At 46.9% G+C, this 27,936-nt stretch overlaps 1 protein-coding gene across 4 annotated transcripts; it reads left to right on the top strand.

Annotated features, from left to right (window-relative positions):
* Positions 1-168: 168 nt before the first annotated feature.
* On the top strand, positions 169-23,112 carry LOC111940706 (serine/threonine-protein kinase PAK 3-like). 4 transcript variants are annotated; one of them, XM_086867769.1, is made up of 16 exons: positions 169-2,860; positions 3,454-3,591; positions 9,664-9,701; positions 10,147-10,269; positions 13,190-13,324; positions 13,602-13,946; positions 14,394-14,561; positions 14,885-15,098; positions 17,119-17,182; positions 17,872-17,920; positions 18,664-18,776; positions 19,378-19,495; positions 20,182-20,281; positions 20,747-20,943; positions 22,285-22,422; positions 22,843-23,112. In XM_086867769.1, exons 5-16 carry the CDS (start codon positions 13,232-13,234, stop codon positions 22,933-22,935), a joined length of 1,692 nt encoding a protein of 563 aa, XP_086723895.1. In that variant the 5' UTR covers positions 169-2,860; positions 3,454-3,591; positions 9,664-9,701; positions 10,147-10,269; positions 13,190-13,231; the 3' UTR covers positions 22,936-23,112. The 4 variants fall into 4 exon arrangements, with proteins under 4 accessions (XP_086723895.1, XP_086723892.1, XP_086723893.1 ...); XM_086867766.1 differs by lacking the exons at positions 169-2,860; positions 3,454-3,591 and adding an exon at positions 8,509-8,766; XM_086867767.1 differs by lacking the exons at positions 169-2,860; positions 3,454-3,591 and adding an exon at positions 8,523-8,766 and having other exon boundaries at positions 14,394-14,510.
* Positions 23,113-27,936: the final 4,824 nt, after the last annotated feature.

Raw genomic sequence — 27,936 nt, 5'->3', positions numbered from 1 at the left:
GCTCTGACTGCCCTGCGATGTTCTGGGGCTGGGGCTGGGCTGGTAGAGGCTGCAGAACGCTCTGAGAGACACAGCCTCACCTCTGGCCACCATCTTGTGCGTGGCACAGCCTCAGCTCTGGCCACCATCTTGTGTGTGGCTGCCTCAGCCCCAGCCACCATCTTGTGCATTGTGGCAGCTCTGAGGGCTGTGCGAGGGACGCTCTTCCCCAGCGCTGTTTTGTGTCCTTTCCCAGGATGGCATTTGGAAATGCTGCTTCTGTCCTGGGTTACCCTGTTTTGGCCTTGTCAATACAAAACTCGCTCTCTTACTCATATTATGATTAGAAGATTCTAAGAAGAAAATGAAAAGCATACTGGGATTATGATGCACAAAAAGGAGTGAATTAAACAGTACTCCATAGTGCAGGGCCTATAGAGCAAGGATTTGTTTATTCAACACCATGAGTGAGGTGAACAGCTCTGCCACTTGTCCATTCAAAAAGCACAGTACAAACTTTTACACATTTTTAACTTATTGGGCACATTCTACTTTCCTGACCTTCATATTTTCTAATTCCTTGATTATGGAAGCCCTTGTAGCAGGGCTCTGCACAAGGTGGTCGTCAGCCTCCTGGTGGTCGTTGCGGATGAAGGCCAGAAGTGTTCCTCAGGCTTGAACTTTTTTATCTCTGTTTCTGCACGTGCTCTATAAGATTGTCTGCTCAAATAGCCAGTGGTTAGCTTTATGCAGTTGCCTTGTGCTAAATTTGCTGATTTCTGAGAAGTGCTTGATTCCCATACCCTGTTACAAAGTAACTACTTTCCTCAGAGCTACAGCTTTTTCCCTTAGCTCAAGCATTATCTCTTTGCCTCAGTATCCAAAAGAGGAAAGGGAGGAGGGGGAAAAGTTGGTAGGGTGATAGGGCAACATTATCTTGTTGCCCAGGGATCAATTCCTAGATCAACTAAGCGGCATTCTCCTCCATCTAGTAAGTGTGGGGGTACCACAGGGACAATGCCATTGCATGGATTTGGAGTGTTGGGGTGTTGGCACCAAAGTCCTGCTCTTGAGGGAAGTGCAGGGACACAGGGGCTGTCAGAGGACAATGAGACATGGGGGACATGAGGCCATAATGTGCCGAGCAAGATCCTGCCCAGGATGGCAGCAAAGGCATTTCCTCCCCACGGCCTTGGCAGCGTAGGAAATCCCAAAAGGGGCTGAGGAGTCCCATGGGTAACCAGGAGGGATGACCGACATCACTGTGGCTGCCAGCATTCCCCAATCACTGGCCATTCCATGGACACTGGGGACTCTGAGGATGCGTGGATATGCTGGTTTTACATTTATTATTACTCAGTGAGGAGGGAAGAAGCCACCCAGGAAAATGATTTTTCTGAGAGAAGCTGCTAAGAGCTTCCTCTGTGCCTAGTAAAAAACCAATAGCTGTCTAGTTCTGAGAAGTGACAACCTATTAAATAATTTTAGAAGCTGGCTCTGCCTCAGTGCATTCTACATTTTAAAAGACAGGCAAGCCCAAGAGGGCTGTCTCTTGTTTCCAGCCTTGAAAGGTAACTGGGCTCTGGCTGGGCCTGCCCCGCTCCACCGCAGCCTGCGAGGCCTGGAGGGGCCGGGCCAGGCCCCAACAGGAGCCAGGCGGGGGATGGGAGGCTGCAGGGCCCCGGCCAGAGCTAAGCCAATTCACAGCTACTAACATCTTACTAACACCAAGCCCTGGCCTCAGCCCTGGCCCTGTCTGCTCGTGCCGAGCCAGAGTCCGCTGGGCCCTGGGAGTAGCTGCTGGCCAAGCCAGGCCCCCTCCAGCACGACCCCCCACAAGCGGCTGCCATCAGTGGGAAGGGGAAGCCATCAGTCTGCAGCTGAAATGAGAAACAGCAGGGGCCAAAGACCAGCCACACAGCAAGAACAGCCATGACCATTGTGATCAGGTCCCTGAGATCTTAGCACAACCACAACACGGCCTCAAATCCATCACCGTAACTATTGCAACCACTACCCAGCAAAAATCATCGTAACCATCTGCAGGCCTGGGTGAGATATTAACTCACTGCAAAGAGAAGACCTAGAGACCTTAATCCTCTCTCAAGAGAGAGAAAACTATAAAAGACACGTATAAGATAACATAAAAGTCAATAAAAAAAGATGAAGTCCTAAATCAAAGGAGCATGAGGAGATGCCCTAATATGCCATTGCCATCTGCTGCAAGTACTTCCACCGAGGCTCCCTTCTAGAAATGTCCCTGCAGCACATCAGCATCAGCACTAGGTTTGGTTGCATCAGTGGGGCAGATCAAGCCTTACCCCACGCAAACAATCTCCATTCTCAGGCAACATTTTGCTTTGGGCTATCATTCCAGCTCTTTTGGCTGTGTAGATGGCCCTAATAACAGGAAACAATCATCACAGAACTGGTGCTATTTTTTCCAGCAATGAAGGAAAGAAACTCAAACCAAACAAAGTTTCTGAAATAGTGGTTTTGAGAGAAGAAGTACACCCCCATTCTTCTCACGGGGAAACTTGCCTGCAACCTGGAGAGGATGGTTTAAAGGCACAGAGTCCCTGCTGCTTCTTGTGCCGTGCTGCTGAAACACTTAGTGACCATATTTGTTCATAAGCCAAGCCACTTTCTCCATATCACCAAGCTGGAGCCTGGTGATGGGGAGAGCCTGCCAAAACCTCCAGTTTGTTTCCTGCCACTTTCTGGGATGGGTCCAGTGTTTATGCATTGACTTGAGTATCCAACGAGCAGAGGCTTAGCAAAGGGATGACACTTCTCTTTCTTCAGATTTCACCAGGAATGTTTTCCTATTTCCACATAAGGGAACCTGAAATTTTCAGACTGCAGAGAGACAAAGCTGCAGGTGACTCCTGTGTGCCCAAATAGGCATTTTTATCTCAATACATTTGTGGAGGCATCTTAATGTATCTGTGTTGAATAGGGGATCCCAAATGTTTGTTTCCTTACCTGAAAAGTACCTGGGGGATTTCCTTTCTTTTCTTCCAATTACCATTGTTTTCAACAACAGGACAAAAAGCTTGATGAGTTTTGTTTTATGGCAGCTGTGCTTCCGGGACCAACAAGCACTGCTGAGCTGCCTTTTATGTAATAATCCTTGGAAAGAGTAGAGTTAGTTAGAATAGCAAAATCCCTCTTCCAAGAAGCCTGTCAAGCTGGTGTGAATCCTCAGAGAAGAAAACATGTATTTGCATGTCTTTATTTTCCCACTAACTAGATCAGTCCATGAAATCAGCTGCCAAAGCAAGACCTGCAGGATGTTGGAAAAGCTGGGGCTGCTTTGGGGCTTGTGTTTTTTGATGATACAGGGAAGTCATCTCTGCCTCTCTGCCAGGGCAAAATCTGCCACTGCAGAGTGGAGCTGAAACAATGGGCTCTGGGAGAGCAGTTGCAGATGGGAAAGAAGCAGGTGGAGCCTTGTGTTTCTGTTTGCTCCAGGTTCAACTCCTGATAGCCAAAGGAGGGACCCCACAGCTGCGGCAGCCCAAACTCCTCTCAGCTTTGCTGCGTGACTTCCTGAGCTGCTGCCTGCAGACAGACGAGGCACAGTGCTGGTCTGCTGAAGAGCTCCTGCAGGTAAAATGCCAAGGGGCTGCAGGTGAAACAGTTTCTGAAAGATGGTGGCTCCTTCTCCGCTGAATTCCAAGGCATCAGATGTGCCCCCCTCCTCCTCCCTTCCAATCTTGGTGCTGTTCAACTGAGAATGGTGAGGAATTCTAGACTGGGCAGGGCTGGCAGGGACCTGTAAAGCTCATGTGGTCCAAGTGCCCTGCAGGGAGCAGGGACGTCTTTAAAGGGAACAGGATACTCAGACCTGAGCTATTTCCAGGGGTGGGCACCTACCAGCTCTTGGGCCAACCTATGCCACTGCTGCCCCATGCTCCTTAGACCTACTCAATGCCCTTTTCATTTAAAAAATATTCCCCTGCCTTTGCAGCTCTTAGCTTGGAAAATCATGCTTTCTTCTTGTTTCCTTTTCCTTTCTGCTACATCAATTTGTAACATCGGACAATCCTGGGTGCAGCCTGGTGACACTCATCGTATCAGTGAAGCAGTGGAAGGAGAGAACAATAATGTTTTAATCAATATAGAACTGTTTTCTCCATGGCTAGCTTAGAGTAATATTGTAGAGTAGGAATGTAGAGTAAGATTAGAAAGTCGGATTGTAGAGTAGTAATGTAGAGTTGGATTTTAGAGTAGGATTATAAATCCATAAATTTTCTGAAGCCTCATCTCTTTCAGATGATTCCCTTCCTTCTGACCCTGTGAGAAAGCTCAACATTTCCTTCTGAATTGCCAGTTATTTCTTAGAGGTGGAAAGTGACATTGATGGCTACTTTGGTATGGTTTGTAAGTGGGGAAGGCTCTTCTTCAGTCATCCTCTCCAAAGGTCACACTAATTCAAGAGGCATCCTGATCACATAGTATCTTTCATCAATCTGCTGCTGCTCTCTGTAAACAATTTGGAATTCGAAAAACACTGGCTCGAGCGGTGCTTGCAGCATGTCCTGACAGCACTATTCTGACACCACTGCAAGATGGAGGAGCTAATCCTCGGGGACTCCGGCCCCATGAGTTTGGCAAACTGATGTTACTGAATTTACACCTTTTGGACCATTACATTATGTGCATATGTCAGTGGATACTTGCTCAGCATTTGTGTGGGCTTCTGCCCATTCATCTGCCTCAGCTGCTGCAGCTCAACAACTTTGGAGAAGAACTCCAAATTTTGCTGTGATGGGATTCCCCAAGAGGATCAAAACTGATAATGGTCCCATATATTGAGCCACTTCTAGTGCTAATTTTTTACAACATTGGGGTATTCAACTTCTCCATGGAGTCCCATATAGCTCGTCTGGCCAAGCAATTGTTGAATGCTTTCATCACATTCTTAAAAGTCACTTTACTGCTTTGGAAAAACAGGGGAAAATAGAGGGTTCCCCCCATGAAATATTGGCAAAACCATTATTTGTTATAAATTGGTTGAGTGTAGGTGGACGACAAGACCATCCTCCTGCAATAGTACACATGCAAACAAACCAACCTGATTTTACTTTTAAAAATATTCAAGTTAAATATTTTCCTCCTCTGACTGGGTTATGGGAGGGCCCAATGCAGTTATTAACTTGGGGAAGGGCTTATGCTTGTATTTCCACAGGGAAAGATTCAGCTACATGGATTCCTGCAAAATGGCTTAAACCATGCTTACAGAAGAATAATGACATCAGCTCTTTGTCTTGAAGCATGGAAGAGACATCAGCATGGAATGAACTTGGCATTGACACCATTGCTGAGTGCCCTGCACCCTGACAATAAGGATGCAGTTGGTTTTTTGCCAGATCTTACTGCATTTTTTGTGGCTCTTTGAAAACAATCAGTTGACAAGAGACAATTAGAGACTCTTGAAGGTGTTTGTGGAGAACAAGGGCTTGACTATCGACCCTGGCTATTGGTGTGTTGTTCTTGGTGTAAACAAGAGAGTTGGAGAGTCACTCGGGCATGTGAAAGAGAGGAGGTGTGTAAGTGTCAGCCATGTATCACATGGGTTATTACCTACTCTAGAGCACGATGGTTGACTGACTTTGGTGGTCCATCATTAGACCAGTTGCCTGGAGGGAATGCTCCAAGGGGTGCAGTCAGAGTACTGCGTGAACAACAACAGTTTCTAAACTCGTTCAAACAGATTGAAGATTTTGGACAGAGAGTATTAGCAGACATTAGCTTTGAGCTTCTTAAACGCTTCGCATTTTTACGTATTAGGCGAGGCAATAAGGTAGTGAACACCAAGTGTGGAATGGGTGTTGGAGTTGCCCAAAGTTGGCAAGTTTGTAGTCCTGAATGGGACATGGCAGAAAGACGATGCCCATCGCCCATGGCGATGTTAATGTTGATTTTTTGGGGTTTTTCATTGTATGGTGAGGGGTGTTTCTGGACAAAGCACAAAGAAATGTTTGGGTAACCTGGGCTAATGTGTCTGGTATGCAGGATTTTTGTCTCAATTTACAGCAGGCCAGTGACCCTTTTTGAACTTGCTTAATTGGCATTCCCCTTCAGGAGAACAAAACAGATTTTTCTGGTTGGGGGGACCCGAAAATTGTAAATTTAAGAAGTGGCAGAAGTGATGACTGTCTCAGTCCAAAGGGACAGTATACTTGGCTGTCTGTGTGCAATGCAGCCTGGCAGAAAAGAGTAATTGCAAATTTGAACTGATCATATCCTATTCCATTTCAAGAACTGGATTTGTTAGCCAGTGTTTTCCCAACCTTGGATGTCAATGTTACTGTTCTGCCTAGTTGCAACAGTATGGCCCCACCATGGCAAGCAGTTAATGGTACAGGAGTAGTTTGGTTTGGAGATCCTTGGATTAGTTGGTTACAAAAGCAAGGAGAAAAAACATTGTTTGAAGGTTATCCAAATGTTACAGGACAATCTCCATGGAACAGATTAAAAACAGGGGGTCTGACAGGAAACACTTCAGGAGAATGGGAACTCCCACCAGGATTCTTTTTGATTTGTGGGAATCGAGCATTGCCTGGTATTCCAAGATGACCTGTTGGTGGACCATGCTCTCTTGGTCCACTAAAATTATTTGCCCCCCACATGAGGAATTTATTGAATGCCAGTCAAAGTCATCATCAAAGATCACATTGATCCATTTGAATTTTGATGAGACTTGTAATGCCAATGTGCAATTACCATCATTGGTGACTGTCATTGCAACATCTTTCCATTTACCAGAGGGAATGGCTGCCAGGAATGTGAAAAATAAAGCTCGTCTTGCCTGTTGGGTTGACAAACAGTTGCATTTGACTAAGAAAGTGTTGAGTGAGTTGCTGACTGATGTTGATAGTATTCGGCATGACACCCATGCAGAATTGCGCAGCTATAGATTTTTTGTTATTACCACATGGACATGGATGTGAAGATTTTGAAGGAATGTGTTGTTTTAACTTATCTGAGCACTCCCAAAATATTCATAAACTAATGGCAGGACTACATGAAAACATGAAGCATATCAGAGAATGACATGATCCTTTTTCTTTCTAGTTTGGGTTTAAGGGGTTGGTGGCAGGCCTTGGTCAAGAGGGCAGTAATGTTACTGATTGTATTTCTAAGCTTTCTGCTGCTTCTTCCTTGTTTCTTACAATGCCTTCAACAAATGTTGCACCATTTAATTCCTCCAATTTTAAAGAAAAGAAGGGGAGATGTAGGACCCTGAGCTGCATTAGAACAAATTTCACCTCAAAGAGAAAGAGTTAAGAACGTGGGCAAGGTTATCAGACAGGGAAGGAACAGTCATGGTCAGCAAAAGAACACAAAGGAAGAGCCAAACAGGATGGGAGATAGAGAAGTTGAACACACAAGTGTTGGTCCCATATACACAAACGTAATTATCCAATACAAATGCTTACAAGGATGTGTGCAGCCAGTTCTACAGGGGATACTTGTATGAATAGATCTATATACAGTATAAAAGTAACCAAGCTTAGAGAATAAACAAATGATCTGATCCTCCTATTGGTGCTGTGTTATTCCTCTTCCTACATGGAGAAATGAAGACCCTGGCACTGAACTATGACAATGACTAGCAGAGAGCCTCAGGATACCCCTACTCTCATGTCAATAAATTCTGAGTTGTGATTTAAATCTGTCAGAAAATGAAAATGGTAAAAATGAAACATTTTCCAGTTGTTTCTCTCTGGTTTATGTTTTTTGAAGGCCAAAGCTCTGTACTGCAGGTGGCCCAAGTGTATGCAGAGTAATGCAGCTCCCAAAAAAACCCCTTGTTTTTCCCAGAAGTCATTATCACTTGTTCCCAGGTGTGTCCAGATTTGGCAGGAGAAAGAGCCCACAGCACAGTGGGCACCGTGCCCTGCCCAGTCAGAGCTCTCTGGCACTGAGCAGCAGCAGCAGCAGCAGCGCCAGCACTTTTCAACCTGCTCCTGCCTTGGCTTCACCTGGGGGACAGAAGGCTCTGGAAATCAGCACTGCCACTCATGTTCCCAGCTTGGAGCTGCTGCTGCTGCTGCTGCTGGGTAGATCCTGCCAGTTCAACTGCTTCCAAATGGGAATAAAGGCAGAGATATATGTAGACAGGAGCCCTGGGCAAGTCCAATAAATATGCAAATATGTGGAGAGATTTGTTAAGAATTATTTCAGCTGTTATGGCAACAGTGTTTTCTTTCCTGGTTCTGTGCAATGCTTTGGGCCATTCTCTTGGTCTGGTTGCCTTGTCTTTGGTCCCATGTGAGTGCTCAGTTGGGGAACAGGCTGTAGGTGCTTGGGCCACTCTTGCTTTTACTCTTGGATCCCTTCAACAACGGGGTTTGTTCCACCATGAGAGTCTATGCAGCTTTGTGACAGAGGAGAACTTCCCAGGCTATTTGGTGTTTGCTGTAGGGGAGGTTGGGTTGCTTTGCATAAATTTGCATAAATTCCAATGCAGAACACTTGCTTTGTGATGTCAGGGCATGGTTGCCACATTGTCGTGGTGACATCAGAAGGTTGCCTTGGTGCACGGAAGGCCTCAGTGTCAGAGCAGCTCTTGGGCTTGCTCAGTGCAGGAGCATCCTCCTGCTTGAGGCGTTTGTCAGTGGGCAGCTGCACACTGACAGGAGCCTTGTGTATCTTGTGTTGGAGCAGTGTCTGCAAACTGGCACAGCAGTGCTCCAATGATGGAGCCACTCGCTGCTGCAGTTTGCACTGTTTACGGCTTTGTTTATTCCGGCTATTACCTGACCAACCTGGCATGTAAGTAGAGGTTTTCCCTGGGTGTAACCTAACCTGGCTTTTGTAGGTCTTCCTGCTTTTTCTTAGTCACTGGGTTGATTTTGAAACAGAAGGACCATTAGGATGCCACTGCTTTGCTAAAGCTCCTGTCAACAAGTTTAGCAAAAACGGGATGCCTGTAGCCAGGGGTCTGCAGGCAGCATTTGCAAGGGTTCCATTCCCTGCACAGGAGAGTCTGTGGCAGCAGAGTCTGTCCTTTCCTCAGTTTGCTGGCTCAAGCAGGATAGCTTTGAAAATGCAGAGACCTTCTCAGAAGGCCTTCTTAAGACTTTGTGGTTCTCCCCATAATTGAGGGAAAGCTTCTTTTGTTCTCAGTTTTGTCATGAAAGGATTTGACTAAGTTCACCCTTTTCTGAGTGCTAGAATAGCAATACCCTTTGCAATGAAGTGCAAACTCCAAAGCAGTGTGTGTGTGCTCCTGAACGCTGGAGCTGCTGTCGCTGTGCTGCACAATAGAACTGCCACAGCTCAGGGGGATTTGGGGGAAGATTTTCTGGGCCAATGTTTTCAGCAAGTTAATGAGAATTATTGCATGCAACTTATCTTTTAAAAAAGTACCTGAAAGGAAAAAGAGCAAAAGCTACTTTATCTGTAGGACAAGAATCGAGCATTGAGTGTTAAAGAACACTTTGCATGTTCTTGATCAACTTTGTGTTCACTTACTGGCAAAAGAGGCCAAAGCGTAGGCACAAGCAAGAATATTGCCCAGTTCCTTGTTGGATGTGTGAAAGAATTGTGTCCCCTGAGGGAGGCTGTCAGAGGAAAATACCCTCTGTTTGGGTTCACTTATTCTATGGGATTCAGCAGCCCAGGCAGTTTTCTCACCCCATTGCGTTCATTTTCCCTTGCTCACTGCAGGTCACCTGAGGCGTGTGTTCAGAGGTGCCGATCCTGAGGTGAGTGAGAAAGGAACCTTTGATATTCCTGCTGTTGAAGAATTGTGGAGCAAGCTGGGATCTTGGCCTGTGGCAGCAGAGTGTAGGTGGCCAGCTGAGTAGGCTGAAAGGAAATCCATTTCCATGTCTGCAGCAGTGATAGCAAAGGCATTGCTGCCTATTTCCTCATTTTCCACTTCAGTGCTTTAAAAGAACCAGAAGACCAGTTTTGCAGAAAGAACACTGCATATTCTTGACAGTAGCCAGGGTGGGAGATCTAATTCAGACAATTTGCAGTCCAGTTGAATTAAGCCATTTTCATTTAGTTGGAGTGACTTAGAATCCCATTGCTATCAAAGTGGATGATTTGTCTTTAGTCGAGCTGGTTGTAGAAATAGAGCAGAATAGAAGTAAGGTTATAAATGATAGGTAGCTGCCTGTCCCTAACACTACTATCTGTGCACAGAGCCCAGAACCAACAGCAGACTCTTCTCTGGCTCCCTCTGCTCCTGGAGAAGAGGCCAAAGAGGAGCAAAATGACCACGAGCCTCCAGCACTGGTCACACCCCAGCCTGAACATTCAGAGACTGTAAGTGCCACTTCTGGCTGGTGTTGTCTTTAATGCAAGGCAGAGCTGCAAGTTCCTGAGCAGCCAGCACTTGCTGTTGGTAGCTGAGGCTGCCGAGTGCTGGAGTCGTGCCAGCACCTAGCAAGTCACCCCAGGCAATGGCAGCTGAAAAATGACTTTTGATCTGTCATGTTTAGGCCCCCAATTGCTGGGATTCTGAGAGGGGCCAGCCTGAAGCATGAAGGCTCCCTGTGCCCAGAGGAGGGAGCATTTCAAAGACACTCTGCTCAGCCATGTCACATTCTGGAGAGGACACTATGGTCTGGAGAGTCCTGTGCCCTACAGACTGGCCAAGTAGCTGCAGGCACAAAAGATGTGGATCTGACCACACAAGCACTTTGGGGTGGTTTGTCCCCATGAGCTTCTTGAGTGTGCTTACCTGGGAGTATTTCAGAGACACACTGGGGATGTGAAATTTCTGACTGAAATCAGGGATTTTGGTGCCTTTGTTGCCAGGTTGTTGTTTTGCCTCTTCAGGCAGAGCAGTCAGTAGCAGAGCTGACAGGTGCTCTGAGCCCATGTCTCTTCTGGCTTTTGATAAGCTGCAAAGAGATGATTTTGTTGTCCATGAATCCATGTGGGGCCGCTCTTCTCTTGTGTGGCAAAAGACACAAACTGCACAGTTCTGAATCCTTCTTCTGAGGCAAAACCAGAGACTCCATATGTCTGTTGAGACTTTTCTTTCTGAAGTCTGCAGCTTTGAAAACTCCCCAGGAGCCTGGAGGCTGGGATAAAGCCGCAAGTCCTTGAGTGCTGTCTTGTGTTGCTAAGAACAGGAAAGACATCTCCAAATTTTGGATGGTGTCTTTAAATCAAATGTGCAACTTGGTGCCTGAGCAGCTGCCTGGGACAAAGCACCCAGGGGTGTCGCTCAACAGCAGCTGAACGTGAGCCAGCTTGGGCCCAGGTGGCCAAGAAGGCCTGGGGCATGCTGGCCACGTGTCAGCAAGAGTGGGGCAGCAGGAGCAGGGCACTGAGCATCCCCCTGTGCTGGGCAGCACCGTGGTGCTTCAAGTCTGCTTCAAGCAGACTTCCATCAATCCCGACATGCCAGTGCTCATCACTTGGGCCACTTTCCTGCCAAACATGCCCTCCCTGCAGCCAAGAAGATTAGACCCTGGAATGGGTGACAATTTCATTCTTTGCTTTGTTTATTTGTCTGTTGGTTTGATAGCAGGAAGAACACTGTGTAATTTCTCCTTCTGCAGCCATTAAAGGTGCTTTGGCTCAACCCTTCCTGCCCACTTGCAGCACTGGAAGAGACTCTGTTAGAATTTGAATTTGGAAGATGGCAGTTCTGGAAAATGCAGAATTTTTGCAGGAGAACACATAGTTTGGGGTGGGGATGTTGGGGCAGAAGGAGCTGTTCTGGTGCCAGGCCAGACAGCAGGGCTTGCACATCACTTTCAGGTGAACAATGCCCATGCCTTTTGGCAGCCCATGGTTGATCAATAGGTGTTGTGTTTGGGAATTGAGCAGGAAATCAATGGCCTTGCATTCCAGCTGGTGCTGAGAGATCAGAGAGGCTGGGAGGGGCTGGGCTTCATTTCTGATTGCAGCCACTTCAGCACCATCAGTGTGGGTGAGTCCAAGAGAAGAACTTGTCTGAGCACAGATGCACAAAGACTGCAGTTCCCAGAGCAGTGCTCTGGGTCTGACAGCAAAGCACCAACACAATCCAGATTCCCCAAGAGTGTGATTTATTGAAGCAACAGGAGAGCAAGTTCAGCACTGCTGCTGATGGGGGCACTGGCTACCAAGTGTTGATGTGTGTAGGGATAGAAAATATAGCAAGAGAGTTTATCTAGTGAGATCTAGCTGTCTGTCTATCTATCTATCTATCTATCTATCTATCTATCTATCTATCTATCTACCTATCTATCTATTTTGATTTGATAAATATCAAATATTCCATTTGAATTTTCCCATCTCTGCTGCAAAGCAGTTGGTGGTATAAAGGTCACCTAAAGTCATCCCTTTGAGGAGAGGAGGAGAGACAGGTTCCATTGACTGTTCTGGAGCAGGCAGAGATGATTCCCCCTGCAGAGATGTTTTTTTTTTTTTCTCTTCAGAGCTCTTTTCCTTTTCCACTCTCTTCTGCTGTGAAACCTTCTTTTTATGCAACAAATTGCTGCATGTCCTAAGGGAGTGGAACAATCTCAAGCTCTAGGTGGAGTTTGGAGACTTTGGTCATACATGCATTATATGACACATGGTTTCCTTCATTGGCATCCCTCGGGGTGTGTCAATTCATTTGTTGATGGGGCCTTTGGAGGATCTCTGTTAGTGCCGCTCAGAATTCTCAGCTGACAAAAGAGGGAGGATAAACACCTTGGTCCTTTTCCATATACTCAGGTGGCCATAGGGGCTCTCTGACCTCCATTTGAAGATCAAATTGCACACATCCTTATCTCCTGACCGAGCAGGATTTCTAGCAAGAGTGTAGATGTCAGAAAGGCAGGAACGGTGGTGCAGGCCTGAGGAGAACATGAACTCCACAAGTGTTTCTCACAAGGGATGAAATCACACAGGAAAACACCTGCAGAGCCAGGGTGGAGCTGTGGGACAGGGCTGAGTGTGAGTGACTATGGAAAGACAAAGAGGACAGAGCAGAAGGGGAGGGAGGCCCTCAGCAGACCCTTGAGAAATGGCACACATTTTCTGTCAGCTGCCCAAGAGTCTGTTGGGGATTCAGACCCAACTGGACCCAGATTGTACTGCCAGTGTCACTTTGGAATCTGTGTCTCCCCATGGGCAGAGAACAAGCCAGGAGAGCAGCAGCACAGTGCTTTGGGAACGTGTGAGCCCATCAGTGTTTGAGTCTTGGCCCACAAATGTTGTGTGGGGAGTTGAAGGCCATGTTCTCTTGCTTTCTGTGCAGGTTGTTCTGGAGAAAGAGCAGGAGCAGATTGATTTGTCAGAGATGCCATGCCAGACTGAGGGAGAGCTGTTGCCAGCCCGAGAGCAGGAAGAGCAGCTTGGGCAGCAGGTGGAAGAGGCACTGGAGAATGGCCAGGTAAGCCTGACTCAGCAGGTGACAGAGTGCAGGGCAGGAAGAGGGGCATAAAACACAGCTCTTGGGACTGAGGAGGCCAGGAGTCCAAGAGGCACTGAAAGCACAGAGCCTTGTAATCTGCAGAGATCAGCACTGGGACAGGAGGGTTACAGTGGAAGCAGAGGTGGTTAAGTAGGCAGAAAGAAGCGACTGAATGAGTGTGATTTTGAGGCTGAAAGAGGGAAAAGCTGAGCCTGATGGCAGCTCCCAGTCACTTGTTCTCCATTTGTGTGTACAGAATATCAAGGCAGAGCCACAGGCAGAGTTGCCTGAAGCTCAGAGTGCCATTGTGGCAGTGAAGGGAAGGCACCAGGAAGACATGAGGAGCACCGAAGAGGAGATGAGGCTCCATGAGCAGAGAGGAGATCAGCAGAATGAGGTGAGTGAAAGAGTAGAAGTCACTCCACTCATCAAGCTGTCTCTCTCGTGTTTTTTAGAGGACATCAAGGAAAATCTCCAGGCAGAGCTGCAGGAAACAGAGGCTAGGATCGACGCAAAGGAGAAGAGGCTGGAGGAAGAACTGAAAATTGTCATAGAGAAAATTAATCACCTGATTCAGAAGAAGGATTCCCTACTAAAACAAGTGAGTGAAACAGCGATAGCCACTGCAGTCACTGCAGTCTGGTGGTTTCAGCCCCTCTTGCCTTTCCCCTGCAGAGCAGCAGGGAGCTGGGGTGATGCCTCTCAGTGCCATCCTGCTGTAGTGTCTATCCCAGCTGCTTTGAAGGAAACTTCCTGGTGTGCTGAATCCCAACTGCTGCTCTGGACAGTGGCACAAATCATTTTCCCCTTTTGCCAGCACTCATCTGAATGCATTCCTGCTGGCCTGTTTCCTGCTCCCCTTGTTTCTTCAGGTGTTTTTGCAAGTGAACACAGTCACCCAGATAGATGTTGAACACAAGCCACAAGCTGTCTGTATCCCTTGGGGAATCTGCTCCTCTCCTGCTCGTTCCCTTTCCTCACAGTTAATGAGCCTTGGCAGAAAGGGACAAGCTGTAGTCTCTGACTGCTTTGTTCTGTTTGACTTGAGGTTGGAGTGTTGACACCTCACCTGGCAGCCTCGGAAGGCTTCCAGCAAATGACTGGTGATGAAGAGCCCCAAGGTCGACATGAGGCACAGCAACTGTCCCAAGCAGAGATGCTGAAGGTTGAGCATGTCTCAAAGATGGTGAAGGAAAAGTGGACTCAGTGGGAAGAGGTAGAACATTTGGACAAAGACGCTGCAATTGTGTCTGAAGCCCTTGGAGGGGGAAAGGGATCCTTGGGAGGAAATGGAATGGTCATTGTTGCAGTCATCCTTCAGAAAATCCATGAAAATGGAATATGAAACTGGCTATGAACTCAATTAAAACCAACTTCTGGTTTTGACCATTTGGTTTCAGAAGCGGGCATCCAAAATAATCCAGTTTATGAGCTTGGCATATGGCTAAGAGCAACTTCTTACGGGCTTGTGTTTGTAAAGATAACTTAGGGCAATCTCTGCCGGTCATCTTTCTGACACCAACTCATTTCTACTCTCAGATCTACACAGGCTCTTCTATTGAATCTGCTGCATCATCATCATCATCATCATCTGCAGCAGCAGCAGCAGCAGCAGCAGCAGCAGCAGCAGCAGCAGCGTCATCTAAAGGAGCCTTGGTTCCCCAACCAGAGAAGTGGAGCCCGGGCTGTTCATCCATCTCCAGCACTGACACAGATGCTGCTCAGCTACAGGACGACTTCCTGGAGCTTCTGAGTATGGCTTGTGTATTTCTTGTCTGAGGGACAGTGAATTGTGTGCACGTGCCAACATAGCTGTACCAAATATTCCTCCTCAATTTGGTGTCACAGAGACATTTAGGGCTCCCCACAGGAACTGCTGTGCTTCAAGGCAGTGAGAGACCACTCTGGGTGTTCCTGTTGCCTCTGAGGGAATCTTGGACTGGCTCGGGTCTGCCTGGGCTTCGTTTTCTCCTAAAGGCAGAAGCAGAGATTGTTCTTGCATCAGCAGAAGGCTGTAACCTAGCAAATTATCTATGCAAGTGCTGCATGCTAGTGGCCAAACTGAAGAGAACATTTGATTCCTAAATTCAACTTAGACTCCAGGCTTCCCTACACTTGTCAGAACCAAAATGCTTCAGAGAAATTGAATGCTTTTGGGGTTTTGTGGTTTTGTTGCAGTTCTGATTTTAATTTGGGGTTTTTCTGGCTTATTTTGGGGTTTTTTTTGTAGAGATTTTCTCCATCCTGAAGGAGCTGTTCTGCCCCATGTGTCTTACTGGTGTCATTTTTATGAACATTCTTATTACCACTATTACATCTACTACATTATTTGATGAGAATGCGGTATTTTTGTCAGTGAGGACTTCTTTGAAAGAACATCAGGTGACAGCAGAAACAGAGAGCAAGAGCAGTTTTCACTGGGCCCACAAGGAAAAAACAGATACTTGTATAACAATCTGAAATTAATATCCTACTTTTATTCTTATAAAGATATCTCCAAGAGACACACAGACATGGTGTGATCAGATAAAACTTCACCGCAGGCGTTTCTCAGGAGGGAGCCTCCAGCCCCTCCACTGTGTATTCCTCAGATCCATGGCACTTTTTCATATCTGATTTCAAATCATTCCCATGACTCTTAGAATGCTACCCATTGGCCCAACCCCTGCTCAGATCAGTCTCTAGGAAAACACATCAAGCCCTCTGTGATTCTGCAGCACAACCCATTTAATCTGCTTCTCGCCCATAAGAGCTGCCAGTGTTGTGCCCTCCCATAAAGACCTGGTGGGGCTGAGAAAAGATCCCAGTTGGTTCTGTGTGTACTTTCACCTGTTGAGACAAAAAAGGGCATTGATCCACACCTCGGTGTGTCTGATGCCAAAGCCAATCCCGTTGTGTCCTGGATGGGGACAGCAGCTTGTCAGGGGCTCAGGCTGGCTGTGGCTTGTGGCCATGGCTTGTCAGTGCTCATGCTTGGCCTTTGGCAGCCTTGCTGTGTGCCCTGGCCCTGAGGGCTGCTCTGACTGAAGGGGCTGGAGCCTTCCTTAGCTGGGAGAGTGGCGCTGCCGCCCGGCCGGCCGCTGCAGAGCCGAGCTGGCCCGAGGCAGCAGCCCCTCATCTGGGCCGGCTTCTGCACGGCACGGCCTGGACTCCCGAGAGGGACAGCATCTCCTCTGGGCAGCTGTGCGTGTCACAGCGGCACCTGAGCAGCACTGCTGTCCTCGCTGCCCTTGCCCGCTGTGCCCACTTGGGAAGGTGGGGGGGACGTGTGTGGTGCTGAGAGGCCGAGTCCAATGGCAGCCACTGATCCGCACTGTCAGGGTGAAGGGAAGCACTGGGGTTCTTCCCATGGGCCCTGGGCAAGGGCGTCTTGGAGCTCAGCCTGCTCATACAGGGTGAGGGTGCTGATGCCAAAAGCCCCCTTGGAATGGGGTATAGCATCAGCTGCTTGGCTTTACAGATGGAAAGGCATTCATTCTGTTGGCAAATGCTGCAAGCTAGAGAAGATGCCCTCCTCTCCTGGGGATGCATCTCCCTGGGATTTATTTCCTGACAAGAGAAGTCTTCAAAGGACTGGACAAAACCAGTCTCTCTGCTGGCCATTTGGACTGCAGAACTGCCTGGCTTGTTGCTCTTGCCCTTGTTGTTGTTGTGGTTGCTGCCCAGCTGACCACAAAGGGTTCAGAGCCCCAGACAGTGGGGCTGCCTTTCGTATCTCCTGGAAGGTGATATTTCTGCATGAAAGTGAGAATCTTGCATTTTGTTTCCCTCAGGGAGAATGGTGAACATGGAAAATCCCATACGAAAATACATTGAACTGGAAAATCTCGGCAGCGGGTGAGTCCACAAATACTTCTACACAGCCTTGGGCCAGGTGTTTCGCTGGTGGAATATCCATCAAGTGGGAAGTCAGACAAGCTGCAAACATGTTTAGACACCAGGGTTAGTCTGCCCCATCTCTCAGTACTGGCCAGAATTTGTAAGTGTGCTCAGAAGGCATTGCCAAAGACCTCCCCATGCTGCCAACCAAGGTCTTGCCTGCAGCAAGGAGCATAACCTGGTAGATCTCCTTGTCTCTCAAGTGTGGGACAGCTCTGTGGTAATTTCCTTAGCATTTGTGTATGTCTCAAGATCATAGAATTTTGCCACACAAATGACAGGAGAAGAACCTTGCTTACCTGAAAGAGCAACCTGCCCCTTTATGATAGCTGTCAGATAACAATCCTCAGGGACATTTCTGTCCAAGAGTTTCCTAAAGGAAATTCTCCGTGCTCAAGGTTAGACCTGCCCAGTTTGGAAACTGATAGCCGAGATGAAGGAATAAGCTGTCTTTTTGAGCTGAGGCAGGAAAGCCCAGCACTTCAGAAACAGGCCCAGTGCCCATGCACTTGAGGGGAAAATGTATCATCTGCCTTCTGGCAGACCCGCAGCTTTTAGGTATTTACAGCAGAGATCTCCTGTCTGGAGTGGCTTTCACTGCAAGATCTAAATGGCTTCTCCTTTCTTTGCTGCTGTTTTGTTTCTAGGGCTTTTGGAGAGGTTTCTAGAGCACTTGACATTGCCACAGGAGGAGAGGTAAATGTCAACAGCCCCTGCAGACTCTGCTGTTCTCAAGGCCTTTCCCTACGGGTGACATCTGTGCCTGGAGCTTTGGGTAGAGCTGTGCAGCAAAGACACAGGAAGCACAGACTGGTGCCAGCCTGCAAATTGCACTTGGGACAGTCTTTGTCCTTCTCAGCTGCCAGTAGGAAGGCAAGGAGGGCAGCGGTTCCTTGCAGAGAAGGACGTGCCTACTTGCTCTCAATTGCTAAAACCAAGGTTTAGCATGTCACTTAGAGCATCTCACTGCTCTTTGGGGCTACAGCTTCAGAGTCCTGAATCCTCATTTCTGGCTACCAGCAAATACATCTGAATGTTACTGGTAGCTCATTAGCCACTTGGGAGCTGTACATAGGGAGAGATCTGCAAGGTGTCCCTAAAAGCCCAAAGGCCTGCCTGTATCCACAGAGTACCAAGGCACAGATTACTTCTCTGGAAGTGCAGGCAGAGCAGCAGAGGGTGTGGTCAGAGCTTTGTGGGTGAGAGTTGATACACCTTTGTTACCAAGTGGACAAGACAAAGTGTCAGTGGTCAGGTGTCATGTAACTGTCCCCAAGGGAGCAGAGCAATGGGCTGTTGGATTGTCACTTCCTAATTACTCCAATGTCTAATCACAAGGTGCTTTGGCACAGCTTGGCTGTGCCATTCCAGAATCACTCACTCCATGTGAGAAGCTCCATGCCAACTTCCAAAGTTACTCATTTTCAATATCATTTTAGGTGGCCATAAAGAAAATCAATCTTCAAGGACTGAGGAGGAAGCAATTAACTGTTAATGAAATCATGATCATGAAGAGTTATAGGAGTCCCAGTGTTGTGAATTATTTAGACAGGTGAGTGATCATGGTCTTATCCCATCAATATTTGTTTCCATAATACAAGCATAAGAAGTTAAGAACCTGCTTTGGCCACTGGCAGAAAATAGAGCTCTTAATTATTGGTTAATTATTATTTCTCTACTTATCTCCAATGGGTGGGAAGAGACTGTAGTTTGTCTGCAATCATCTACCTTGGTAAAGACAGTTTGAAAATTGTTCAAAAACCTGCATCAGCCCTATCTTAATAATTCAAAACCCTGTATGTTCATTGCATCTGCATTTTCTCGGGATTGAGTTTTTCCAGTTTCTTAAATGCTGATGATCCATCCTAGAGAGGATTTCCCTTGGATTGTTGCCCCTCTTTCCCATTACTGTGCATGCCAGGAAGACTAGGTGCTTATTTCCAGAAATACCATGCGTGGCAGCTTTTTTATCTGGGCTGTTACATACATGCCTTTCTTCTTGAGACAGCACAGACTGCAAACACTGCACAGTCCAGAGGCAATTTTCCTTTTAGTCTGTCCTTGTCTCAAAGGGACCCAGAAACAAGAATTGAGCAAAAAAACAAGTAGCCATGCATGTTCATCTGCATGGCCTTGTTTCCTTCTTCTTTCAGCTACCTTGTGCATGAGGAACTCTGGCTGGTGATGGAGTACATGGACGGAGGCACTCTGACTGATGTCATCAGCAAGACGTACATGTCTGAAGGAGAGATTGCAGCTGTCAGTCGTGAGGTCAGGGATCCCACCTGTGCTTCCAAGGGCTTGAGCAAGATTGTCTGGGAAACTGGTGCTCAGAATGGGAGTGATTTCATGTGCCAAGCTTGGTTTCTGTCTTGCTGGTATGCTATGGGCAAGCAAGAGCCTTTCAAGTGAACTGCCTGCCAGTGTCCCTGCACTCACTCTACTCACTTCTTGTACTCTTATGTCCTTCTGTTGTATTCTAGTTCTGTTGTTTCTATTTGGATTTTCTGTTCTCCACCCTGCCTATCTAAACTTTTGCCTGTCTGCACTGCATTCCTTACCTCTAAAGCAAAGGTGCTGGTGGCAGGATTTGAAACAAACAGCAAAGAAAAAAAGAGGGACTAATTTCTTTTAGGTCTCAGCTGAAAAGGATAGTAGTGCAGCCCAAATGCTGTTTGCTTCTGAGCACACCCACTGCAGCTGCAGTCACTCTGCCTGGTTTGCAGGGGACAGTCTACAACAGCAGTTGCTGCTGCTGTTTCAAAAGCTGCCATGCCTTTCCTGACAAAGGTCCTGCTCTGCTCCTGTTGCAGCAGCAGGCTCTTCCTCTCAGTGGCACTGTGTTCTGCCATTACTCCCCATTCCCCTGCAAAGGGAATTTTTACAGCTGTTTCCTTGCTTGTGTGATGAAATCACATCACTCATTTTTGCCCCCCTGTTTCTGTTTTCTCTCGCAGTGCCTGCAAGGACTGGATTTTCTTCACTCCAACCATGTGATCCATCGAGATGTGAAGAGCTGCAACATCCTTCTCAGAACGGACGGCTCTGTCAAGCTGGGTCAGTGTATTCTTGGTCAGGTTCAGCCTCCCAGGGATGTGGGGTGTGGGGCTGCTTTCAGTGACTGCCAGCTCCCCAAAAATGGTGCTGATGGCAGTGCAGGGGCCCCTGCTGTGAGCTGAAGGCACAGTTGTGATGTGCACAGAGGTATGACAAGGTACCACAAGCAGTCAAGAGTGGTATTGCTGTGTGTGTGTGTGTTTGTGTGTGTCCCTTCCAGAGTGAGGGAGCTACAATCTAAACCTTCAGGGCAACAAAAAGTGCTGCTGGAGGATGTGTGAAAACTGTGGGGATGTTTTAAGTAGCCAGTGCCATATTTCCTTGGATAAACCCCATGGAAACAGAGCAGGGACTGCTGTCCAGGAAATGCAACAGCACATTCTCCAACTTCTACTGGGCAATTCTTTAGGTTGGTTTCCTAATTGACAGGATCCAAATAAAACTAGTATTTTTCTTTCTCCTCAGCTGATTTTGGCCTTTCTGCTCAGCTCACCCCTGAGCAAAGTCATCGTCGCTCGGTGGCTGGGACTCCTTGGTGGATGGCACCTGAAGTCGTGCTGTGTCTACCATATGGCCCCAAAGTCGACATATGGTCTTTTGGAATTGTGGGAATTGAAATGGTGGAACGACAAGTCCCTCATGACAGTAGAAGTTCTCTCTCGGTAAGGTGCAAATACTCTCTGATCCTGCTCTCTTTCTCACCTGTCCCATGTTCTCTGTGCCATTGGACAAAATGCCATTGCCATCTGCTGCAAGTACTTCCACCGTGGCCCCCTTCTAGAAATGTCCCTGCAGCACATCAGCATCTGCTGCAGGTTTGGTTGCATCAGTGGGGCAATTCAAGCCTTACCCCACGCAAACAATCTCCATTCTCAGGCAACATTTTGCTGTGGGTTATCGTTCCAGCTCTTTTGGCTGTGTAGATGGCCCTAATAACAGGAAACAATCATCACAGAACTGGTGCTATTTTTTCCAGCAATGAAGGAAAGAAACTCAAACCAAACAAAGTTTCTGAAATAGTGGTTTTGAGAGAAGAAGTACACCCCCATTCTTCTCACGGGGAAACTTGCCTGCAACCTGGAGAGGATGGTTTAAAGGCACAGAGTCCCTGCTGCTTCTTGTGCCGTGCTGCTGAAACACTTAGTGACCATATTTGTTCATAAGCCAAGCCACTTTCTCCATATCACCAAGCTGGAGCCTGGTGATGGGGAGAGCCTGCCAAAACCTCCAGTTTGTTTCCTGCCACTTTCTGGGATGGGTCCAGTGTTTATGCATTGACTTGAGTATCCAACGAGCAGAGGCTTAGCAAAGGGATGACACTTCTCTTTCTTCAGATTTCACCAGGAATGTTTTCCTATTTCCACATAAGGGAACCTGAAATTTTCAGACTGCAGAGAGACAAAGCTGCAGGCGGCTCCTGTGTGCCCAAAAAGGCATTTTTATCTCAATACATTTGGGGAGCCATCTTAATGTATCTCTGTTGAATAGGGGATCCCAAATGTTTGTTTCCTTACCTGAAAAGTACCTGGGGGATTTCCTTTCTTTTCTTCCAATTACCATTGTTTTCAACAACAGGACAAAAAGCTTGATGAGTTTTGTTTTATGGCAGCTGTGCTTCCGGGACCAACAAGCACTGCTGAGCTGCCTTTTATGTAATAATCCTTGGAAAGAGTAGAGTTAGTTAGAATAGCAAAATCCCTCTTCCAAGAAGCCTGTCAAGCTGGTGTGAATCCTCAGAGAAGAAAACATGCATTTACATGTCTTTATTTTCCCACTAACTAGATCAGTCCATGAAATCAGCTGCCAAAGCCAGACCTGCAGGATGTTGGAAAAGCTGGGGCTGCTTTGGGGCTTGTGTTTTTTGATGATACAGGGAAGTCATCTCTGCCTCTCTGCCAGGGCAAAATCTGCCACTGCAGAGTGGAGCTGAAACAATGGGCTCTGGGAGAGCAGTTGCAGATGGGAAAGAAGCAGGTGGAGCCTTGTGTTTCTGTTTGCTCCAGGTTCAACTCCTGATAGCCAAAGGAGGGACCCCACAGCTGCGGCAGCCCAAACTCCTCTCAGCTTTGCTGCGTGACTTCCTGAGCTGCTGCCTGCAGACAGACGAGGCACAGCGCTGGTCTGCTGAGGAGCTCCTGCAGGTAAAATGCCAAGGGGCTGCAGGTGAAACAGTGGCTGAGGGATGGTGGCTCCTTCTCCGCTGAATTCCAAGGCATCAGATGTGCCCCCCTCCTCCTCACCTCCAATCTTGGTGCTGTTCAACTGAGAATGGTGAGGAATCCTAGACTGGGCAGGGCTGGCAGGGACCTGTAAAGCTCATGTGGTCCAAGTGCCCTGCAGAGAGCAGGGACATCCTTAAAGAGAACAGGATACTCAGACCTGAGCTATTTCCAGGGGTGGGGCACCTACCAGCTCTTGGGCCAACCTATGCCACTGCTGCCCCATGCTCCTTAGACCTACTCTGACTCAATCACCCTTGCATTTAAAAAATATTCCCCTGCCTTTGAAGCTCTTAGCTTGGAAAATCATACTTTCTTCTTGTTTTCTTTTCCTTTCTACAGCATCAATTTGTAACATCGGCCAAGCCTGGCTCCAGCCTGGTGCCACTCATCCTTTCAGTGAAGCAGTGGAAGGAGAGAAGGATAATGTTCTAATCCATTTAGAACAGTTTTCGCCATGGCCATCTTAGAATAGAATTGTAGAGTAGGAATTTAGAGAAGGATTGTAGAGTAGGAGTGTAGAGTAGGATTGTAGAGTAGGAATGTAGACAAGGATTGTAGAGCAGGATTATAGAGTAGGATTTTAAATCAATAAAGATTATGACACCTCAACTCCTTTGGATGATTCCCTCCCTTCTGACCCTTTGAGAAAGCTCAACGTTTCCTTCTGAACTGCCAGTTTTTCCTTAGAGGTGAAAAGTGACATTGATGGCTTCTTTGGTATGGTTTGTAAGTGGGGAAAGCTCTTCTTCATGCATCTGCTCCAGATCACACTGCCTTTGGAATATGGCCCAGTGGCCAAGTTTTGCCCAGCTGTGGCATTTCCAGTTGAGGCAGAAACAGCAATGGCATTTGCAGGAAAAACCAAAGGAGGAGTGGTGCAACGCAAACATCCCATGCAGATGCAGGCTGTGCAGATGTGACTTGAGAGTATTTGGGTTCCTGACACTTAGATTTGTGTCTCAAATGCAATCTCTTTGGCTGGAGGAGAGTCTTGCTCAAGTGAGAAAGCAGAAAGATCAGTGAGGGTGCTCTGCAAGGTCTCCTCTGGTACAGAGCTGTCAGCGACTGGGAGGTGAGAGCGGGCCCGACCTTGGCCAGGCTGGAGCCCCAGCAGAGCCCTGGCAGAGCCCGGAGCAGCCTGAGCCTCGGCAGAGACAGGCTGGAAGGAGGCCCTTGGAGCGGCAAGAAGCAGCAGCCCGGCCCTGGGTGCCTCTTGCTGGGAGAGGGCAAATCCTCCACTCTCAGAGCCAAGCTGGCAGCTGGCTGCTCCTGAGGGGAAGCGTAGCCGTGCTGGGCACAGCACACACTGGTGCCATTGGCCATCTGGAGTCTGCACAGGAGGAGAGAAAGGCAAACAGCAGCTGAGGGCTGGTGCCCTGGCTGACCATTGCTGCTCTTCTGCCGGCTGCCCTGGAACTGCTGGCAATGGTCAGCAGTGTGTGCAGCACTCTGGCACAGGGGGAGGGAGCCGGGCTGCTCCGCAGGCTCCAGCACAGGGCAGTGTCCTTCAGGCATGGCATTTCTGCCACGGGAAGCGAGGCCAGCATGAGGCAGTGACAGCAAGTCAGGTCAGATGTGCAGGAGCCAATGCCTCACACAGCTCTGGGACAAAGTGCCTGCAGTCCTGGAGCTCTGCACTGAGCCACAGCAAAGGTGTGAAATGCAGTGTGTTTTGCAGAAATATTCAGGGGCACCAGGCCAGCCTGCTTTGTGCTCTCTGGTGCAGAGCACTGTGCAATGCAGCTGGGAGCTGCTGGGAGAGAGAGAGAGAGAGTGAGGATGTGCCTGAGGCTTCTCCTTCAGTAGTGATTTGGAAGGGAGCAAAGAAGGGACCTGAGAAGGGTCCAGTAGGCAATTTGTGTTTTCTTCCTTCATTTCTGAATGAAAGACACAATGTGGCTTCATGCAGCAAGAGCACTTGCAGAACTTCTTGACTATAAGCTTGTGTTTGATTCCCAGAAAAGGAAGGAGAGGTGTTAGGAAAATGTTGACGTGTAAACAATAGGGCTTAATCTTGTGAATTCTGTTAATTTTAACAAACAGTGCTGAGGCCTGTATTCCTCCACTTCAGAGATTAATGTGTGCAAGTGACTATCTTAGCCTTGAGAATAAAGAGAGTGGTCCTGTTAAGAAGGTAGCTGGGAGGCATTCAAGAGAACAAAGTGGTTTTAGGAGTCTCTTGACATTCAGAGGAGAAGATGAGGAATGGGTGTTTCCAAAAGACTGTGTCAGGGACCGGAGTCAGGTTTGAGGCCCTGCCATATTTGATCCATGTTTGAGCAGGTCAAGAAGACAATAGAGAAAACTGTATCGTTTAAAGGGTGGGAACTTGACCCTTGCAAGAGAAACAATGGATAGGTCAGTGGGTGGGCAGTTAACTTTTGAAAGAGGAACAGTGCATAATGGAGGCATTGTTGGCATGGAGTCGGTATTCTGAGCCATCGTGGTCTCATCTCACATGCCGGCCATGTGGGAGCTGATGCTGTCAATGGGAAAATTGCACTCCTGAGCAGGAGATCTAAGGCCTGGCTCTGGCTTGGAGGGGTGAGAAGGGCAGATGGATTTGATGCTGGGGATGTCCTGAAATTGCACTGCCTTCCTGCCCCTCCCACCGAGTACCATGCTTCATCTCCTTCTCCTGTTCAACAGGTTTCTGGGAATCCAGGGGTTGGTATGTATTATTTGCTACTGCAACTAATATAATAAATGTGCTTTGCAACCCCAGTTGTGTCTTGACTTCTTTTCTACATGGGTCTCCTTCTGAAGCTATGACAATGACTACCAGAGAGACTCAGGTCAACCCTACTCTCATGTCAATAAATTCTGAGAGGTGATTTAAATATGTCAAATAATCCAGGGAAAGGTTTAGTCTGTGAGTTTCAGCAAAGTATTGAATATGGCTTTGTTCTAAAAATACAAACTAGTAGGTGAGCTTGCTGGGAGTGCACCTTTTCAGGAAGGGATTCCCCACACACCCAGCACTGGAATAAAGTAATGCCTTCTTTCTAATCCTCAGCTGGCCGTGGGGATCAGGCCCTGCTTGGTAGGAAATCACTCTAATTTTTCTCTTGAAGCATTGAGAAATGTATGTTGAGGATTGATTTTAAGCACAAGGACTTCATATGCACAGAGGTTAAGTGTGTTACAGGACAGTGGCATGACTGGCATCTGTTCCCCCTTCTAATTTCCTTTTTGCTTATTTTATTCTTTCCCATGGATATTTTTGGCTGCTAAACTGAATCTGTTGAAAACAGGTTTTATAAACAGGTTTTGTAAATCTGTGTATAAGAGAAGCATAGGAGTACAGTAGCAGTAGAGCAGGGAAGCTGAGAAGCCAGGTCATAAATTCTTCATATCCTTCAGGATGCAAACATTTTCTGCAGCATTTGTTAGTTCACAATAGAAAGGGTAGGATTAAGAAGCAATGGAGTTACTGTTAATTTATGACATCAGAGAAAGCCTGTAGTTCTGTCACAACACTATGAGTAGATCTTTTCATTCCAGAGGAATGCCTATGCATCACTATGTTCTTTAGTGTCTCCAAATATCTAAAGAATGACATCATTTTCCCTCCTATTAAGTAGGAGAAGAAAGCCTGCTGCAACAATCTGCAGAACACCTTTGTTAGTGTGCTCATATTGTATTTTTCCCCATCAGGAATAAAGAGAGGGAGATAGAGCATGTCTCTACGGTACTGATGGCCAGGGAAGAAAGGCAGAGGGGTCAACAGCCTTTCATGGGCTTTGAGCAAAAAACCTCACTAGCAGAAGTGACATTTTTGGGAAAAATCTGTCTGGTAATCATAATCATTGTCCCCACAATACCTGGCAACAAAAATCTTCAATGTGCTGCTCATGGAGGAGGTGATGACCCTCCCAGATTTGCTAGTGCTGCCAGGGATATTGACTTTTGTGGTGGGACTTTGAGCTCAAACCTCCCCAGCGGGGACTCAGTTCAATTTTAGTTATCATTGTGTGCTCATAAGCTACACCCCAGGAGACAAACCTAGCTGTGGATGCTTTCTGAGACATAAGAGAAAACCCCAGAATTTTATGACTGGCATGATCCTTGCAGATGCTATTTAGCATTTTCTTGACCAAAAGAACTTGTCATGCTGCTGCCCTGGGTGTACACTGTATGTGCTAATGCCAAAATGAACCCAGCCTTTACCTGAGCATAGGTGCTCTTCTAGAAGCAAAATCTAATGAAGGAACTCAATCCCTCATGATCACTCTTGTACTTTCAATTCTGCTTTTTCATCTGCCTTTGTAATTTGGTATGTAACTGGAGACTGTGGCATTTCTGCCACATCAAATGTACCTGGAAACTGCACTTGGGAGAAAAAGGTGGAAAAACAAATTGCTGGAGATGAATTTTTTTTTCTTTTAGTAAGGTATCAAAATTGTTATATTTTTCAATATAGTTTTATAGCTAAATTGTTCTTTTCAAATTCCATTCTAAAGTCATAGACATTTTTATTATTTTTTTGGTGATACTTTTCAGTGTAAGAGGTACTTTGGGGTGTGGGCGGCCTGGGGCACGGCAGAGACATCTATAGTTGAGTTAGATGTTAGTTTATTTCAGGGCGTGGGCGATAGAGCCCTGCTAGGAGCCAGCAGATGAAGCTCAAAGCAGGCTCAGAGGGAACAAGACAAAAGGGGGTAAAAGATGAATACATGATTTCAAGACTTAAGATGGCTAAGAAAGAGAGTAAGAGAACAGAAGTGAGAGAGGTGGGAAAAGAGAAGCAGGAGAGTAGCAAGAGCAGAGAAAGAGAGCAGCAAGAGAGGCAAGAGAGACAAGAGAGTAGCAAGAGAGGCAAGAGAGCGAGCTCTCCTTTACAATTACTTCTATAACCTCTACATTTGAATATTCTATTCCTTTACTAACCAATCTTTGAAAGTATACTAATACAGTAACATTTGTGTGCGACCTATAGAAATCGCTGCTTTTGCATATTTTTAGTTATCTCAGGGGTACTTTGGACTTTTCCTTATGAGGTTGGGGAGAGGGGTTTCAGCTTAGTTTTACTGGGGGAAAGAATGTGTTCTGGCATAGCAGACTGGTTTCTTTGAATTATTCAAACTGTGCTTTCATTTGTATTTCTTCTTTAGCCTTTCTGGCTAAGGAGTCATATTTATAATTCCTTTCTGATTCTACCTTTCCAATATTTCAGAACTTGAGAAGGTGTTTCCTTCCTTATTTTTGTATACATACATACAAAATAAAAAACAATTTATGACTCAGCTGACTGCTGCAGACTCAAAATTTGATGGTTAGTTTTAGAATGATTGATTTCTTAAAAAAACTTGGCATCTGCAGATCCTAAAGTTCTTTAGAAGATGAATATAATTATCTATGTCTTGTATATCAGGAGTCTAAAATATAGAGTATTACATTGCTTTTTCAAGATGATGAAAGAAAACTGAAATT

Source organism: Cyanistes caeruleus, chromosome Z, assembly GCF_971803275.1.
Source record: "Cyanistes caeruleus chromosome Z, bCyaCae1.hap1.1, whole genome shotgun sequence".
In the NCBI taxonomy this organism is placed as follows: domain Eukaryota; kingdom Metazoa; phylum Chordata; class Aves; order Passeriformes; family Paridae; genus Cyanistes; species Cyanistes caeruleus.
The sequence above is the reverse complement of the archived record's forward strand: the minus strand, read 5'-3'. Positions and strand labels throughout refer to the sequence as shown.